At 39.2% G+C, this 19,098-nt stretch overlaps 1 protein-coding gene across 4 annotated transcripts in view; it reads left to right on the top strand.

Moving 5' to 3' along the window:
• Positions 1 to 19,098, top strand: part of atp2a2a (ATPase sarcoplasmic/endoplasmic reticulum Ca2+ transporting 2a) — a gene marked incomplete at its 3' end in the record, with an annotated part of 29,948 nt that overhangs the window by 1,604 nt on the left and 9,246 nt on the right. For all 4 annotated transcript variants that reach the window (XM_079827640.1, XM_079827641.1, XM_079827638.1 and 1 more), the window contains exons 3-9: positions 1,498 to 1,515; positions 1,602 to 1,684; positions 4,104 to 4,208; positions 4,365 to 4,503; positions 15,204 to 15,284; positions 15,362 to 15,447; positions 16,008 to 16,472. In XM_079827640.1, the coding sequence (XP_079683766.1) occupies positions 1,498 to 1,515; positions 1,602 to 1,684; positions 4,104 to 4,208; positions 4,365 to 4,503; positions 15,204 to 15,284; positions 15,362 to 15,447; positions 16,008 to 16,472 (977 nt within the window). The remainder of the gene's footprint in view (positions 1 to 1,497; positions 1,516 to 1,601; positions 1,685 to 4,103; positions 4,209 to 4,364; positions 4,504 to 15,203; positions 15,285 to 15,361; positions 15,448 to 16,007; positions 16,473 to 19,098) is intronic.

Below are 19,098 nucleotides of genomic sequence, written 5' to 3'. Positions count from 1 at the left end.
ATGGAGAAAAATTATGCGTTTTGGCTATTAATTTACATGACAAATGTGTTTTGGGGTAGCCTGGTCCTACCAGACTCTCGTACATTTCATTTGTACAGAGAGTCACTCTGGTTATGCCATTGACAAGCGTTCACTCCCTTGAAGGCGGGTACTCTGTTAAAGTTTAAAACTATTGGATCTGCCCAGAGCCACTCTGGACCTGCCATAACCAATCGCTAACGTTTGGTCGCAACGCATGTCATCTCAAACTAGCGCACGACATCAACGTCATCGTTCTCAGCCACTCCCTCTGTTCGTTGATTGGACCGGTTAAAATTTGACCGGAGAATATACCGCAATCCCAGACGGAGTACTGAAGGAAAATGAAAATTGAGCGGAAGTACCTAGGAGGGCGGAGCCAGGCTAGTTTTGGGGGCCTGACAATGCAAACTTTTGACAAATGGGTTTCAAAGTGTATGTTTTTGAGAACAATACCTGTCTGGCTATCGCCAGACCAAGCTCAATTTAAGATTGAACATTGGTCTGGGGAGTCTGCTCTGTATTTTCTTCTGCACCAGAGGCGTGATCAATGAGCATAAATTAAATGACTCTGTACGCAATTGGATAGGCCTTCAACCAATCAGACCACAAGAGGCGTGATCAACGGGCAACGACCCATCGCTTCTCTATCTGTCATCGTGTTAAACCCGCCAATAGCACGCCAGGTGGATAAGCCAGTCTGGGATTGGTTCCCGCAAAAGTGTAACAGAAGCAGTAGAAATGAATGTACAGGTTTCCAGACAGAGCTGCAGGGCGAAATCAAATCGCCGGCAAATCAGGCTGGGTTTACCCAGTCTAGTTATCGTCTGTGTAATCTACAAAAGCAAGAATTTGTGAAAACAGTGACGTAATGCATGTGAATGTTGTCATCTGTATGTGAAAATCGTAAAGAAAAACCTTCTCCGTTTTAGTTCATCGCTGTGGTGTAAACGTACCCTAAGTTTTAAGAAAAACAAAATGTTAAAATAGCTTGCCATGCACATATCCCCTAGACTTTGACAAGGTGGAAGACAGGCACACACAGGCCCTTCCAACACAGAAAAAGCTGAAAGAGATGTTTAAATCTCTAAATTATGTTTCTGTAAAATCAAAGCGAGCATAGCCGGCCGCTCTCCATTCTTCCTCTTTCATCAATTAAACAGAATCATGTATTCCTGTCAGCGGCCGGCTCAGAACATCTTATTCACAGTATGTGCTCAAAGAAGAGCCAGATATTCACTCATTTGGATTTAAACCACATATTCAAGCATATTTGTTAAGTGAAAGGTGTTTGTGACATGATGATACCCTTTGTAACTATCACGTCTCACATATCTTGGGTGTAACATTGATCAACATTGGGGGTTTTTTAAAGTAAAGAAGATTATTTTTTTTAAAGAATGTGTATGTGTATATGGATGTGTATATGTTTGTAATGTTATACTTTGTCTTTTCCATATCCTTCAATAAACCACACAGAGTTACCTGCTGAGGAAGGTAATATTAATTTTTAAACTATAACATGATGTTATCAATATCATTGTACTCGTGATTCTGATACATTTGATTTTGATGTTTGACAGGGAAATCTATATGGGAACTTGTCATCGAGCAGTTTGAAGATTTACTTGTGCGGATTCTTCTACTGGCAGCTTGTATATCTTTTGTAAGTACATTTCGTAACATGTTCTGGCAGGTTTCTACTGTGATTATTACTGTACACTATTCTTTAACGATCTTTGGGTGTAAATGGGGTCAGTACAGCCGTTTCTCATGTCAGGTGTTGATTGGTTTGCACGTAAACACACCACAGCGTTACATGCGCTGAAATCAACACCAACTGGTATCCGGAAGGGCTGTGAAAGTGGTCTTGTTAGCTTCCCGAGTCTCGCACGCCTTGTCTTGGGTTACTCGCGGATCAGAAGGGCTAAACAGCTGAGGAAGCGGAACTCCTTAGGAATGGTGACAACAGCATTCAATGAGATTGAGTGAGTGTCTGTCACTAGCTGCCAAACAAGACACCTTAGTAGTGTGCTGCAGTTTTACAGCTGAGGTTAAAGGACCTCTTGAATTAGCCAAGATAGTTTACCACCAAATGAAAAGACACGTGGCTGTTTGGTTGGAGACTTGAAAGGGTTGTTAATATCACCAGGACTGCATTTATTTGATCAAAAATTCAGTTAAAACAGTAATTCTGTGAAATATTGCAATTTAAATGAACTGGTCTCTGTTGTGGGTATATATAATAAATATATATATTTAGTGAAAGCGTTGATTTCTCTAGTGAATAAAATTCTGTGGACACTGCCTGAGGTAAATGTGATGCTACATGACATTGTTTAGTTTACAAGCCGTTATATTGAGGTATTTACGCCGTTGAAACACTGATTAAATGATTACACCACATATGATATATGACAGTAAGTTGTAATGTATCCTCAACATACCTTCAGATGTTTATTCTTTAGGAAGAGATGATCGATCATGTTCACGCGCACAGCCGCTTGAATTGTGATCAGTCACGCAACATTAAAGAGTAAAAAATGTATCACTTGAATTTCGTGATAAAATGGACTGAATACTTAATATGTTTGTGTGGGAACTCAGATTTTAGTGTGTGTTTCGCGCTTAAAACCAGCCGACTGTTAACTGTTAAAGATTGCATTCGGAAACCGTTCGATACACACATGCACCGAACCGAAATCCCTGTACCGACCCGGTTCGGTACGAATACAGTTACACCCGTTGAGAAGGTAAACGCATTTTTAACAATATATTGGATCCGTGCATTAGCTCTTAAAGTGACAGTAGCCTAATAAACATGCTGCAGTCTGTCATTAATGATAATCAAACCACAAATGACAACGAAAATCACTCACTGACCTTGACTGAATAACTTCAGTAGCTTTAATAAGGATTAATCTATATTTAATGTGTACAGTAAGACAACTATTTTTTTTGTTGTTGTAGGCTTGATTATCGGAATACCACTGTTAATACATATTCCTGAAAAACTTAAAGCACTGTTATTTAATTTGTATTTTTGTTCTGTATTTTTCGGTTTTGTTTGTAATTGGTTTCTTTTTTTATTGTAATGCTGACTTTCTTGTGTAATTGTTTTGGGGACCTTTTTCTTAGTTAACCTAGTTTTTGCTGAAGTATCTCACGGATATATAAAATTACTCGTATTGTGAAATAAGACTTTGGTCAATTTTCAAATCACGATTATTTAACATGATTTTCGGAGGGCAATATGATCAAAGATAATCATGATTATGATTTTTGCCATAATCGAGCAGCGCTGCCCAAACGCATAAGTTTGAATGCATTCACGTAGCTGATGAGATGAAACTGGCTGGTCGGGTGGAAGTAGAGAGGTATGCCAGCATCGCCCAGCGGAGTGATACTGAGGTGTTGGAGTCTGTGGTTTGACAGCTGTCTCGTAGTTGGCTCTGTAAGAGGGCATCTCTGCAGGCCAAATTAGGCCTCTGACCTTCAGTTGCAAACCTCTCATTACCACAGACAGACCAGTAACTCCACTGTCTCTTGAGAAAACCACCAAGGTGTTGATTTGGAAGGCTTCAATCTCTGCTTTGACCTCCATGCTTTGCATCTACTTTTTATATTACGCAGATCATGCAAATCTATTTTTAAAGGTGCAAAACTTCAGTGCTAAACAAAAAAGTGCGTATGCTTAATGACACGAGGGAAAGTAAATGGATGTTGCATCTTTTTTGGCGGAGTTCATATATAATAATATATCTAAATAAGGGAAATAAAAGATGTGGTGGCTACAGGGAGCTGTGGGAGTTTTATTTCTAGTCATTAAAACATACAGCTGTGTTTGGCTTCATCAGGCCGTTTGCTCACGTTTAAACTTGTTTAAAGTCATGCGGTTTATGCAATCCAAACAGAATCTCATTTGTAAACGGGTTATTGAATTCATTATGAGAAGGCAAATGTCACTGGCATGTCTCGTCTAGAATCTTGATCTACTGGTCTTGAAATATCCACAAGGTGCTCTAATGCTTGATTCAATCTAACGGGATGTGTTGTGACATGACTTTTTGTTTCCTTTCCTGCAGGTATTAGCCTGGTTTGAAGAGGGAGAGGAAACAATCACTGCCTTCGTGGAGCCTTTTGTAATCTTACTGATTCTTATAGCTAATGCCATCGTAGGTGTTTGGCAGGTCAGTAAAGCATGAGAAATGCCATGAATTTTGATTAATTGCAGGCAAAGTGTGTAGTTTAACCAGAAATTCCTTTCTCAAACTACTACAAAATTTCTCAATCTACTTTTCTTTCTTTCTTTAAAAAAAAAAAATGTTTAATTCTGTCGATCTCAGGAACGTAATGCAGAAAGTGCCATTGAAGCCCTTAAGGAGTATGAGCCCGAGATGGGCAAGGTGTACCGTCAGGACAGGAAGAGTGTGCAGAGGATCAAAGCCAAAGACATTGTGCCTGGAGACATAGTGGAGGTTGCTGGTAAGTGTTGCATTTTATATCATGATAAAGACAACGTGATCACAGTGAAGTTCTTAGCGAGGTCACTGCACTTGTGGGTTGTTGTATGAGATGATAACAGCCTTTTAGCTCTTCAGTCCCTGTATGAACCCCGTACAGCTCCATTATATGAGTATAGGTATTTTTGGTTGCACCTGTTGATTCTCAATGGACTGTGTGCGTCAGTCCTCATCACATGTTCGTCAGCACTCATGCTCTGCCCAGAAGCATATCTATATCCACTGGGCACAGCGTTGGCTCTTTTGGTTTGCTTTTCATATTTTTGCGCCACCTTTTTTCTGGAGATGCCCAATAATGTCTGTCATATTTTTGAGCTCTTGCAAATGAACAATGTAGTGTGAAAAATAGCTTTTTATTTTCTTTAATTACCTGGAGCCTCGTTAATAAATGCATGTAGAGAATGATCTTGCATCCTACTTTATAAATCGCAAATTATTTCAAAATCTATAAATTATATAGGTTCATTCACTGATGTTTAATTCTCACTCCTCATTGCTCACAAAATGTAACTCATTAGAAAATAATCCTAAAAAGTTATTATGCATGCTTTTCATTTAGCATACATTGTACATTTGTACACAAAAATCACATTTAGTTTTTTTGTTTAAAGTAAAAAAGGTTTGCTTGTTTGTAGGACTGCACCTTTTGTGATTTTATATATTAACTATATGACTATGAATGAAATAATAATAACAGCAAAATTAGTACAGAAATTACTACTGTTATATTTCACTAAAATATCTATTTTTTTAAATATATAATATAATATAATAAATATATTTATATATATGATATTTATGGTAGTCCAATTTCTTTTTCAAACGCTAAACCAAGCTTTTATTTTTGTGGAAAACAAATGGGTGACTTTAAATCTACTCTATTGCTGACAACAGACGGTTTATGATCGCTTCTCATTACAAGTTTAATTAAATCACTACCTTTTGCGGTTTGATCATCACACTTTGTCATATCGTGTTCTGGTTTTATTTCAGTTGATTTTATGCATCCTCAGTTTCTGCTTTTATAAATCTAATTTAGGATCAAATCAGATCGTGTTATGTTTTGTAGATGGAGCCCCTGGTTTGACTTGAGAGATGGAAAAGCAACCGATATGAAAGCTGTTATGTGGGTTGTGGTTCCAGGGATGGATGTGGTCATCTGATACATGAAAGAACTGGAATTGTTATCTGTAACGTTTTAACCTTTAACTCTTTGCAGTAGAACTGGTGCTGTATTTTTTTTTTTTTTTTTTTTTTAGAGCAAAGTGGTAGTTATATTTAGCACTGATAGGCAGTTGAGATTATGGAATAGTTTAATTATAACTCACAGCGACAATGGTGCAGATGACAGGTGCCGCCGGCCCTGGGCCCTGAGCCCACCCCTTCTGCAGCGTCTCACAGAATTGCAGCCTGTGACGTCAGATATGATTCAGACAGACTGCAAAGTCACCTTGGAGAGGTCATTGTGGAATGGTGCTGTTTTGGCTGCGTGATTAGGCCCAAACGTGGGGAAATTTTCCACTAATGCATTTTTGTAATTTCTCAGTCTGCAGTTTCACCGTCTCAACATTGTCTTCTGCACGATGTCTCAGTCCATGCTTGCTTGTGATAACGTGATAACAGATCTGACCGACAAACACCGTTTCGATATGATTCATTTAGTAAGAGAGGGTCGCCTGGAGCTTTTTGGCTGAATCTGTGCTGTGGTGGCATATGCGCTGATCGTTTAAAGTGCTTTCCTGTGGTCTCTCTCTCTAAATCTCTGTCTCTGCTCCTGCTGTGGGTTGTGAGCATATCGCAGTCCTAGCCTCGGCTCAGCACACCCGCTGCAGAGGACTCTGGGACTGTAACCAGTTTAGTCGTGAACAGAATTACAAATGATGCCAGCGGCACCCTGACAGCCTATCAGTTCTGTGCAGGGCCAAGCTCAGCATGTGGGCCACCTTGCAGTCCTCTCAATGCACATCTGATGCTTTAATTAGCATAACTTTCAATGCTCTTTGATATTCTAAGCCAAGGTGCTTTGGTACATGTCAACTGCAGGTGTAATATTGAATAATGCCTTATGTAAGGATAACATAAGTACAGTATATGAGCAGTTTGATACCCAGGGAATGCATGAATTGATGATAATTTATGGTAATTTTGCATAAAAGCATCTGCCATTGGAGGTGTGTGTGGTGCAATATTCCTACAATATGTATTGTGGATAGTGATACTATCCAAATCTGTATTATGTATAGTAAAAAAAGTGTCAGTACTACATTAATTACTATATAATTGTGGGTCCTGATAATGCCAAATGTCTTAGTTTACCAGTAAAAATGTGGCCTATTTTAAATATATCTAGTCAGTGACAGAGTGCAAGCATATATACGTCTAAAATAATTCTGTATTTTTAGCTTCAGAATCATGAATATTTTTATTTTGATGCCAGCATTGTCCTGTCCTGTGTCCCTGTCCATTTTAAACACTACATTTTTTTGTTTTGTTTTTTGTTAACGTTGGAGTATCACAATAATATTGTATTGTGAGTTTAGTATTGGGTGTATCAAATCGTGACATGAGATGTATCTATATGGGCTCATCAAGCCATGTGGTTCTTTTCTTTTACAACATCTAACAGAAAGACCTTGTCTAGCCAACCATGGTTTAGACATTTTTCCAAGATCGGTCAATTTGTCCTGAAAGACCTTTTATGTGTTGCTGATTGTCTGAGGCATAAACAATACTTAAAACCAGTGAACCTTTTCGAAGTCTGTATGTTGCAGCGGTTCATTGTCAAGTGGAAGGGGTCCAGGTCTAACAGCTGTTCCTATTGTTCATTCAGAGAGATGACCTTATAGGGAAGCGCCCATGATGTTCCACCCCTTTCCCCTCTCATGCAAATGCTTTCACATCGGCCTTACCCTTACCCATCAGCATAGTCTGTGCTTTGGGAATTCAAGCACCCAGGCAGGGTGGCATGCAGATTCTGCTGGACCTGGTAACCATCTCCTATCACCGCGGCAGGGGCCCGGCAGGTGTTTGATGCCCCCAGGCTGTCAGCAAGAATCCACAAATGGCTGAGTTAATATAAATGAGAGTAAAGGAGATGCTATCATTTATCACTGTTGGGGTTGGAACAGGTGTCCAATAATTCACACCACACTTCGCTGAGTGGCCAAAACCAGTGATTTGTAGATTAGAGATTGGCAGACATTGTCCAATAAGTGTCCTTAATAATGGATGTCATCATATAAGAACACACTTTTAGGTTGTCCATTTGAGAAAAGAAAATCTAAAGGAGAGTTTTTTTTTTTTTTTTTTTTTTTTTCTCACCAGAAAAGTGAGTGTTGTTTAAGATTAACTGCTTAAACCGATTATTTATCTGCCTTATTTTTGGGGGTGGCCAATAGAGATAAATTATGTACTTGTAGGATGACTGTTCTTTTTCCCAGAATTCAGCTTTTCTAACATAAGTGTCATTTGAGCTTGACCCAACAACCTCAAGACCCCCCACAGCTCAGCAGTTCCCTGCAAATCAGATCGATATTCTGTGATGACAAGGGGCAGGCATGTTTGTTTGACCCCTGCGTCCTGCGTCGCTATAACGAGCTGAGGAATGAAAGCTGTGACAGTGCTGTGTTGCTGGGGGACCGATGGAAGCATAAACCAACCCTCAAGCCCTCCTCGGGACAAATGTGGGTAAAATCATGAAACTTTTTTTTTTTTTTTTTTATACTTTCCTTAATCCGAGCGGTACAAGGCTTGGCTACTTTACCTACGTTTGCCACCTGAACACACACATTTTTTTTTACTTTTTTTTTCTTGATTCTACAGTGTTGAACCCAGCGCCCCAGATTTTATGTTTTTTCTTAGAAATAAATGATTGCTCTCTCCTATTTTGTCTTTTCCTTACAGCATGGTCATATTTGTCAGTAAGCATATTTTGGCATCTTTGTATACTCTCACCCAACACATGGTTCTTAAAACATTCTACAATTGTAACTTGTGATAAAAACTTAAAGGATTAGTTCACTTTCAAATAAACTTTTGCTTATAATTTACTCACCCCCTTGTCATCCAAGATATCCATGTCTTTCTGTCTTCAGTCGAAAAGAAATGAAGATCGTGACGTCACGTAAAACGCAATTACGTTGAAAAGGTCACGCTAGACGCAGGCGGAAGTACCGAGTCAGTGTTTACAAATGAGCGGAAGGAGGACCGTATCCACATATTCAAACGTCTTTGCGCCTGCATCTAGCGTGACCTTTTCAACGTAATTGTGTTTTACGTGACGTCACGAGCGCACATCACTGAACAGAGCAAGGCGAGCATTTGTGCTTATAAAACGTAAACTTTATTTATTTAAAAAAAAATGACAGATCGTTTCGCTAGATAAGACCCTTATTGATCGCCTGGTACCGTTTGATGTGGTTTAAAGCCCTTTTGAAGCTGTACTGATCCTCTCATTTGGACCTTGAACCGTTTGGAGGCCATTGACTTCCATTATATGGAGAAATATCCTGAAATGTTTTCATCAAAAATCTTCATTTCTTTTCGACTGAAGACAGAAAGACATGGATATCTTGGATGGCAAGGGGCTGAGTAAATTATAAGCAAAAGTTTATTTGAAAGTGAACTAAGCTTGGGGGTTAAATAAAACTGTACCTTTCGGTCCCCCGACCTCCTCCTGCGGAGGGTTAGGTGTGAGCTATTTTACCCTGCTGATTGATGCATGCTGAAGGTATTTTAAGATACTAAAGTGCTTTATGATATGACAGCTGGAATGCATGCATCTTCTTTTCCATTGTGTTATTTCTTGATCTTGAACGCTCCATTGCTAGTTCAGTATTGAGCTGAATATGTGGTGAGTCCTCGTGTGGGTGTTGTGTAGGGCCCTTTTGCTGGGTTTGTTCTGGGCACTCTGTGCTCTTCGAGGGCCGATGAGGAGGCTGTGCGCGTACAGTGGGTGGATAGATAACTCCAACAGCTCAGGGGTTCGGAGGTCACGCTTCTACCTGGAGGCCAGATACGCCTGAAATAGCTCATCGCAGGGGCTTTTTGTATATGCATACTGATAAATGCCGGTTCTGGAAAGTGTTGACGCATATGTGAATAGCACCATTGGGCCTCTCTTAAGTCATGAATCAGCTCTCAGCTAGAGCGAAACTGAATAGACACGTCATTCTCACCTTGTGGTACGGGTCGGCATTAGTCAGCAGCACAATTAAGCATCTTTGAAATGTACTATGTCATTTGAATTATGAACCTTTAACGAAAGAAAAAGTCTGAAGCTGCATTATGTGCATCTAATCCACTTTATTCAGGGGTATGCATTGTGATGCATGAATTAAGCCTTTCATATTCAGTTTAAATTTTTTAATTTCATCTTCATTTATTTTGGAAGTTAAAAACAAGGGGAATTGTAAAATGAATGAGATTCATTTAATGCTTGTCAAGGAAAACTTGATTTTACAAATGCTTGTTTGAAAGTTTTTTTTTTAAGCTTTTGACAATGTATAGCCCTTAGATAGACGTTTGAAATGTGACCCATAGATTTTGTTTATGTAATTGTCTTTATGTATAGATTATGTAGTAAAATATGCATGTCCAGACTAACATTTGAGAGCAGCAGCACCAGTGGCAAAAGTCTATGTTCAGACTGCTGAGTTTTGCACGTATCTGATCAGATTTAGCAAGTATGAACAGCCAAAAAAATCACATAATAAAATTCTATTTTTATGAATCTGTTTCAAGTTTGAAATCCTATTCGCATTTCTGGAAATCCGTTTCAGTGGCTGTTTCATTATAGGGGGCGTAACTTGAGGTAGGGGGCGTATTTAGTAGGGGTGTGGTTTGTAGTACTGCGGGACGCAGTTGGACACGCTTTTCTGTTTCTGCTGCTGCCTCATAAGACACAGTAGTCCAGCGCAGCATCTACATGTGTTGTAAATAAGACAACATCTGTATTTCAAACCCCTTTATGTTGCGGATGCTGTTGTTTGTGATGCACAAGTAATCAGATTTGGACTGACAGTGTGAACGTAGCCTAAGTTCTACAGATGGTGGCACCAGCACCTGATTGGGTAGCACTTCTATAGTATCATACTGACTGACAGCTTCAGTGATCATAAAAGGAGCACTCTGAAGCTTTGAGTAATTCAGTTGCAACTGTTTTTGTGACACTTCATACGATACTTCAGTACTAAATTTTGATAAATTGATTTGATATTTTATATTACCTGTATGATACAGAATTAATTACAAAGTGCTGCTATAGATTTGCAACGCTTTGCATGGCCTAGCTCCAGAGAATGTTTCTGATTTAATCAGTCTGTATAGGTCTCTTTGCTTTGGAATGATCAGCAACATCTTATGGTTTCTTGTGATCGTTTAAAATGCAAAGGTCACTGGTCCTTTTCTGTAGCCACTTCAAGGCTCTGGAAGGCTCTCCAAGCTTCCGCTGTCCTTAACATCCCCTACACTTCGTTATTTTAGAGTGCGCCAAAACCCATGTTTTCTTTAGCAAATGTCTTGTAATCTGTTGCTTGTGTTTGTGTGGTGTTTATTGGTTTAATGTTTGTTTTTATTTCTTTTGTACAGCACTTTGGTTCCACATTGTGGTGTTGAAAGTACTTTATAAACAAAGGTTGAGTTGATTTCATAATGTATAAATATAAATTCAAAAGCAAAACATATTAGGGAGTGGAAATGGCTGATAAGCCAATAAGTGCTCCTCTGTCGTCATCTTCTGGTTATAGTGGTAATATCATGTCTTTTTTATTTTTTAAATAAGTGTTTGTGCCACCAAGTGTAGTTTTCCTACATCTTGAAAACTTTTAGTTTTACAAATGGGAACGATCTTTGAAGGATGAATAATGTTTTTGGCCATCACATTAAAAATAACATTTAAATGTGATTTTTGGAGTTTTGAAGTGCTGGGGAAAAGGTGTGTGAAGCATTTGAAAGCCCTTGAAAAGTGCTTGAATTTCACTCAAAAGGTATGAACTAGGGCAATGCGATATTGAAGAAAAATGCGATATCCTTGTTAAATAATGCGATATTCGATATGCGATACGATATTGCTTTAAGTGTGTAAAATCTATTTCTTTCCCCAACTGATATATTTCACTTGATGAGTATTCATGTAAACACAGTCGGTTATTCATTAAGACAGCCATTTTGACACAACTGTGTGTGTATTTGACAGTTTGAGTGTGAAACAAGACACGAAAAAAGAACGGCTTGTGTGCACGTTTTGGTCTGTGTCAGACAGCGCGAAGCTGAAAAGAGTTGTTTTTTGCAAGTTATTGCATTTAATAACTCTTTTTAACGTCAAGCAAGCAAGTCACATAAGTAACAGTCATGTGCTCAGTCTATTCTCTGCTATATGCGTCATCCTAAAACGGACACTTTTCACAATGTTGAAGTAGCATATTAAAATCATTCAGATATTGCGTACCCTTGCGATATGCATATTGCGATATTTCGATATATTGCGCAGCCCTAGTATGAACCCTGAAGTGTATTGGACTATTCCTGCCACAATACCATCATAGTTACGGTTAATGTAACTACATGAATGTTGGTGATTTGCGGACTGAAAAAAATCCTCTATAATCATGGCACATGATATCTCCTGGTTTCCAAGTCTGTTCTGTTTGATCTGATATATTCATCTCAATAGATCTTGCAGCGATTGTTATTAATTTTGCGGTGAATTCAAATGGTTTTGTCTTGTTTCTGATTAAATTAGAGATTAGATATTTTTCCTATTTAAAATGGACTCTTCTGTAGTTACATTGTGTACTAAGACCGACGGAAAATGAGTCGGCGCCTGAAAATACGCTAACTTCTGTCAACATAACCAACGTGGCAACCTGCTTGCACGGAGAGCGTGCTGGGGACTATCATTGCGCCGCTGCACCCATGGTACAGCTCAAAGTTCATGGATTATTACGCAGGAATGAGATTATAGTTCCTAGCCATATCGGTCTAGAAAATCGCAACTTTTCATTTTCCGTCGGTCTTGGTACACAATATAACTACAGAAGAGTCAAGTTTTAAATAGGAAAAAATATCGAAGGTCTTTAGACTGTTAGCATCTCGCTAAAAAAGAACCAATCAGATTCAATGATCTATGCTAAGCTATGCTAAAAGTGCTACCGCCAGATCTGGAGGATTCGAAAACGGTAACTCAACTGACTCTAGGGGAGTTGGAAAATGAGCTTATTATTAAAAATGTGTTCCTTTTTAATATTCAATAAATTAACTTTATTTCTTGTATTACCTGTTGAAATTTCTTTGCAATGAAAGGAAGAGGAATATACTGAATTGAAATTCAATTCTAATTCAACTTCTTATGACCAATTCAAATTCACACACATGAGTTGTAAAGCAGCCAATTATTAAATTCCGACTTTTGCCCAACCCTGGTTGCATTACACCAACTTTTGAACAGTTATCTGTAACATTATCTGCACTTCTTCCCCTTCAAATCGTGGTTTGTCCATCACACAAGCTCATGATCAATTCAATGGTCAAAATCTCATTCTTACTAGAGATGATGGCTGAGTTTGTTTGTTCTCTTGTTACCAGTGAACAATGCTGAGTGACTTTCTAGGAACTGGACTTCATTGTGTACATTCGTTCCCTATTTAGGTGGCTGAAAGTTGCAATTGAGCTCCATTAAGTCTTTCTAAGAAAAGCTGTCACTGCCCCGTGTGCGACCTTGCCGCCGTAGCTCCTCGCAAATTGTGGCGAAAGGACAGCCTGTTAATCCACAGCGCAGAGATCCTATTGCACACACAGGGATGAACAGTGCCAAGGCATCCATTGTTGTCATGCCCTACCTTCTTTTTTTTTTTATGCTACCACGCTGCGCATACTGGCATATTTCCCAGACTTGCGCTGATGGACATGTTAATGTATAACATGAGCAGATCAGCAAACTAAGAGACACTTTTATTAATTATTTATCCCACCAAGTGTGGCCTAAGTAAACTTATAACAATGGTGTTCAAGAGCAGCTTTGAGGAGCATGTTTGTGATATGTTATGAATACATTGAGGTTGTAACACCTCTCAGTTGATTGGCAGCTTGGGGGGTGTTAACCCTCTTTACTCTTCCTGTCAAGCGCAGGGGCAGCTGCTGTCATGTGTTTAGACCTGATCAGTGCAGCGGCGAACATATCAAAATAGTTTTCCCATTTTTGGCGCGAAGCATTGGTCCTCTCCATGCTATTTTCTTCTCTCACCCTCAAGGGCGCAGATGAGCTGGCATGTCTGTTTTGTTCTCTGGGCGAGCAGGCTCTCTCTCTGGTTCCCATTTTAAGTCCTTTTTAAGTTATTTCACGACTGTGTAAAAGGGACTAGTGGATTTGATTAAAGGTCATCATTTGACTTGTTCGTCATCTTGCCAAGATTTTTCCTTAGTCAGGAGATTTCTGAAGACATTTTAAGCATTTATGCTTCCTGAACAATGCTCTCTGACAATTGCAATGATGCACTGTGTGGATAAAACACGCAGTTAGGATACTACATCTGAAAAAACAACCACAAAATACAATGCACATAGCTTAGCCTTAGATGCTTAGTTTCAACCTAGAAGAAACACTGTTGATTTGTAAACAATTTTTCTAGTTTAATGTTGCTATGTGGAACTTTCTGTGGTTAAATTAGCTCAACTGAGTTGCAAAGAGGTTTCTAATTGTTAATCTAATTTCTGTGCTCATTTACTCACCCTCATGTTGTTCCAAACCTGTAAGACTTTGTCCTCTGTAAAAGACACAATACAATATTTTGACTGTTTTTGTTCTTAAAATGACAGTCATGTGGTTCAAAAACATTCTTGCATGTTATGTCATAAGAGGTGATAAAATAAAATAACACTTTCCGTCTATGCATTGATTAGCAATTTTAACGATGACTTTGTCTGTTTTCTGATGATTTAACTTAAAGGGTTAGTTCACCCAAAAATGAAAATTCTGTCATGAATTACTTACCCTCATGTCGTTCGACACCCGTCAGACCTCCGTTCATCTTCGGAACAGAAATGAAGATATTTTAGTTTAAATCTGATGGCTCTGAAAGGCCTCCATTGGCTCAATGCACTGTTCACTCTCAAGACCCTTAAAAGGTACTAAAGACGTCGTTACAAAGTCCATCTCACTACAGTGGTTCTAAAATAACTTTATGAATCGGTGACAATAGTTTTTGTGCGCAAAAAAACCCTAAATAACGACTTACATAGTGATGACGATTTCAAAACAAGGCCTCATGAAGCTTTGAAGCGTTATGAATCAGCGAGTCGATTCAGCGGTTTGAATCGTCAAATTTCAGCAGTTTGGCGGTTTGACACGCGATCCGAGTCATCATTCGGCTCACTGATTCATAACCCTTCGAAGCTTCATGATGCCTTGTTTTGAAAAAAAATTTTGCGCACAAAAACTATTGTCGCCGATTCATAAAGTTATTTTAGAACCACTGTAGTGAGATGGACTTTGTAACGATGTCTTTAGTACCTTTTAAGGGTCTTGAGAGTGAACCGTGTCAATGGAGGTCTGACGGGTGTCGAACGACATGAGGGTAAGTAATTAATGACAGAATTTTCATTTTTGGGTGAACTAACCCTTTAAGACATTCTTTAATATCTTATTCTTTCTATTTTATTATCTAGTGGGTGACAAGGTACCTGCCGATATCCGTCTCTCTGGTATTAAGTCCACGACACTCAGAGTGGACCAGTCTATCCTGACAGGTAAGTGTTTGGTTCATTTGTGGGTGTATCAACTAATGTTGGCTGTGGGTTTTACTCTTATTTCTCCCACTTTACAGGTGAGTCTGTCTCTGTCATTAAGCACACCGACCCTGTGCCAGATCCCCGTGCCGTCAATCAGGACAAGAAGAACATGTTGTTCTCGGTAAGAAAATTGGACTACAGCTGATCTCTAGTCCCTTTTAGTCTTAAGTCACCTTTATTTATACTGCACTTTTATACAATTTATACAGTTCAGATGGTTTCAAAGCTTTTCAGTAATCATAATGATCACTGTATCAGGAACATAATGACAGTGATGCAAACAGAATCAAATTCTGCTGTAAAGCAGCTCTTAAAAGACAATAGTAAACAGTCGTTCAGTTGAAATCAGTTCAGTGTTGATTCAGTTTGGTAAAGTTAATCAATTTAGTAATGAGTTCAGTTCATCTATAAATCAGCTCTGGTGAAAACTGATGTTGTCATCATCAGCTCAGTTCAGTTCTCATCCAATAGTGTCAGTGTATTGAAGACAATAATATTGCAGAATATTAAGTGTTCACAATTAAGCAAGCTAAAAGGCGTCAGTGACAAGGTACCCAAACTCCATCGGTGACAGAAATGGAGAAAAAAACCTTTGGAGAAACCAGGCTCAGCTTTAGTTTACTGCTCATTCTTTTTTTTGCAAATTAAATATTTCCCTATTCATTTACATGTGCGTTTCAGGGAACCAACATTGCTGCGGGCAGAGCCGTGGGTGTGGTGGTGGCCACAGGCGTAAACACAGAGATCGGTAAAATCCGTGACGAAATGGCCTCCACTGAGCAGGAGAGAACGCCCTTGCAGCAGAAGCTGGATGAGTTCGGCGAGCAGCTCTCCAAGGTCATCACCCTCATCTGCATTGCCGTGTGGATCATCAACATTGGCCACTTCAACGACCCCGTCCATGGCGGCTCCTGGATCCGTGGTGCCGTTTACTACTTCAAGATCGCTGTTGCTCTGGCTGTGGCCGCCATCCCTGAAGGTCTTCCCGCTGTCATCACCACCTGCCTGGCTCTCGGCACCCGCCGGATGGCCAAGAAGAACGCCATCGTCCGCTCTCTGCCCTCCGTGGAGACGCTGGGTTGCACCTCCGTCATCTGCTCTGACAAGACGGGCACCCTCACCACCAACCAGATGTCCGTCTGCAGGGTGAGCTCATCCTTTAGCAGTTTAGTCATCCTAGGCTTTGTACACAACTAATAACTTCATGGAATGGCTTGACGAGTGTAGTTTTGAGCTTGATGAATGGTGTTGACATTACAAACAGGAAGTTGTGGCAAACGGCCAGGAGCCTTCAGTTCACACGATTTGCTACTTGCTAAATGTGTGCACAACCCTATGGGGTCGTTCACACAGAACCTGTTTTTCCATTCCACTGTGCTACTTTTCCATAGTTTTTCATTGTGAACGCGTGCTAGACGTGTTTTTTTTTTTTTTTTTTTTTTTTTTTTTTTTTTAAAGGATTGACAGCTAGTTGTCGAAATGGGTACTGCAGAGTCCAAATTCAAAATATTGGAGATCGTTGTTTCCCCCGGCCCCTCCTCCTCAGACCTGACTCTCACGCGAGGTGCCAGCTTGAGGACACGCAACAAGAGCGAACGCAATTGACAATGAATGAAAGTTACACTGAGTTGATTTATCTGCGTTTTAATATGCTCTCGTTCATAGAGATTTTTTAGATGGATGCTGAGGCTTTTTAGGTTGGGTAGAATCTGCGATCTCCGACCCAGTTTGTTTGCTGGCTTCCATGGCTGCAATACGCTGTGTTTTCTGCCAACTGGCAACCTGTGGTGTGGAAATACTATTGGGTAAACTGGCAACGTGCGGTTTGGCACAGACCAAAACAAAAACAGACATTCTGACACGTAGGAACATGAAACATAGGTGAATTTAGCATGTTTCCTAAATATCTGCGAACATATTATGGTATGTTTATGCTTTAGTAAAGTGAAAAACTTACATACAGCACCTTTAACAGCTGCGCTCGCGTCTCGCACATGACACAACATCATAAAAACGTGGCGCTCAAGTTAAAGGCTCAATATGTACTAAAAAAAACACTAGAACAATGTTATATATTTTGTTGATCACTGTGCTTACATTATCCCAAACATTTCCAACAATGTTTAAATCCTGAGAAATAAGCTAATTTAACCAGTGTTTTGGACCGTGTCCTTGCGTCACCTGTCAATGACGTCATATCCGCGCTACCCTTGATTTTCGTAGAAACCATAGAAGTATGTGTTTTGTTAGACAGGCTAGCAACTGTTTAGATATAGATTTATCAACAGGCAACTAATCATTATTAGGGCTGGGCGATATATCGAGTTTGTACTCTATATATATATATATATATATATATATATATATTAGAAACGATATGGAATGAGCCAATACCGTTTATATCGATATACAGTAGATTGATACGAATGCGTCTGAAAAATAGCAAAATACAGTACAGAATGAGCTGATGCAGGGAAAGTGCATGATACAATTTGTCCTCAACATGACTCAAGCTTTATATTAAGGGCTTCAAAGTAACTTGTAAGATATAGTTAATGCGTATAGTTTAAATCAGCAGACGCTGTGGCCGATACATGTGCTGACTGACTGACTCGCGCTGTTTAATGCGTTTTAGATGTGATGCTTTCCTTTGCATAACTTAGTCTATATTTCACAGGTATATTCTCCATATGTAAATGTTAGAAAGTCATGCAAATATGTCCATTTTGCTGTCAGGAGAGGACGAGCAGAAGCTTCTGCATGTAAATCTCTGCTAAAATCCAGGCTTCCGTGAACGAGCGACGCCACACGCATTCGTGCCAAACAGACGGAGCACAATAGAATAGGAATGCAATAATTCTTACAATTCTAAAATATTTGTTGTTGGACAATAAATGTGCCATATGTGGAATTTTAAACCTACTCATTTTTATGGAAGTGACCATTATAATTGGGTAATCAAATATAGGCTGATATGCTTTTGTTTTTATTTTCATTTTTAGTTTAGTGAATTTGAAAACGACTACCTTTTTTTTATTTTCAAAACATAATTTATCCAAATAGAAAAACATAGAAACTACCGGGATATATACCGTGTATCACCATTCAACCAAAAAATACAGATATGATTTTTTTTTTAGCCATATCGCCCAGCCCTATTATACACCGCAACACTGGTATGAGAGACTTGTTGCACTAACAGCCATCGAGCGAATGCACAGAATAACATTATAACATAACTTTCAACGCGCTCAAATGTATTTAGTATGATCGTTTTAACCGTGGAAAACAACACTGCGTTACCCCACATACGCAACGAAAAGAGCAGAAGCAGCCGAATGCAGCATAAGCAGAATAAAAGCTCAGAGACCGATGTTTCACACAGGTCTCTCTCTTTAGCGTTCTCTCCTAAGGGATCTTGACAAGTCCCGCTTCATACCACAAAACGTTAATAAAACATAAATACATTTGCTCATTCATGAACATGATTTTCTTCCATTGGCTTTGGAGCTGAAGAGTCAGGCTACAACTCCCATGATTCCACTCTCATTCACGGCATCATCAAGCTAAACCTTAGTTTTAAATAAGCGACCTCTAGTGGTGAAACTTACATACTGTGCCTTTAAAAGAAGTTTGACTTTTAACAGCAAAAATGTATTCTGTGTGAACCAGCCACAAGTCTGTTGTCCTTAAAAAGAAAGATTGTAAATTTGTATATTATATTAATTATATTTTATATTATATATTATATATTATATTATATTAATTATCA

Source organism: Gobio gobio (genome assembly GCF_949357685.1).
Source record: "Gobio gobio genome assembly, chromosome: 10".
NCBI classification, from domain to species: domain Eukaryota; kingdom Metazoa; phylum Chordata; class Actinopteri; order Cypriniformes; family Gobionidae; genus Gobio; species Gobio gobio.
Note: the sequence above shows the minus strand (reverse complement) of the source record. Positions and strands in the feature narration are given on the sequence as shown.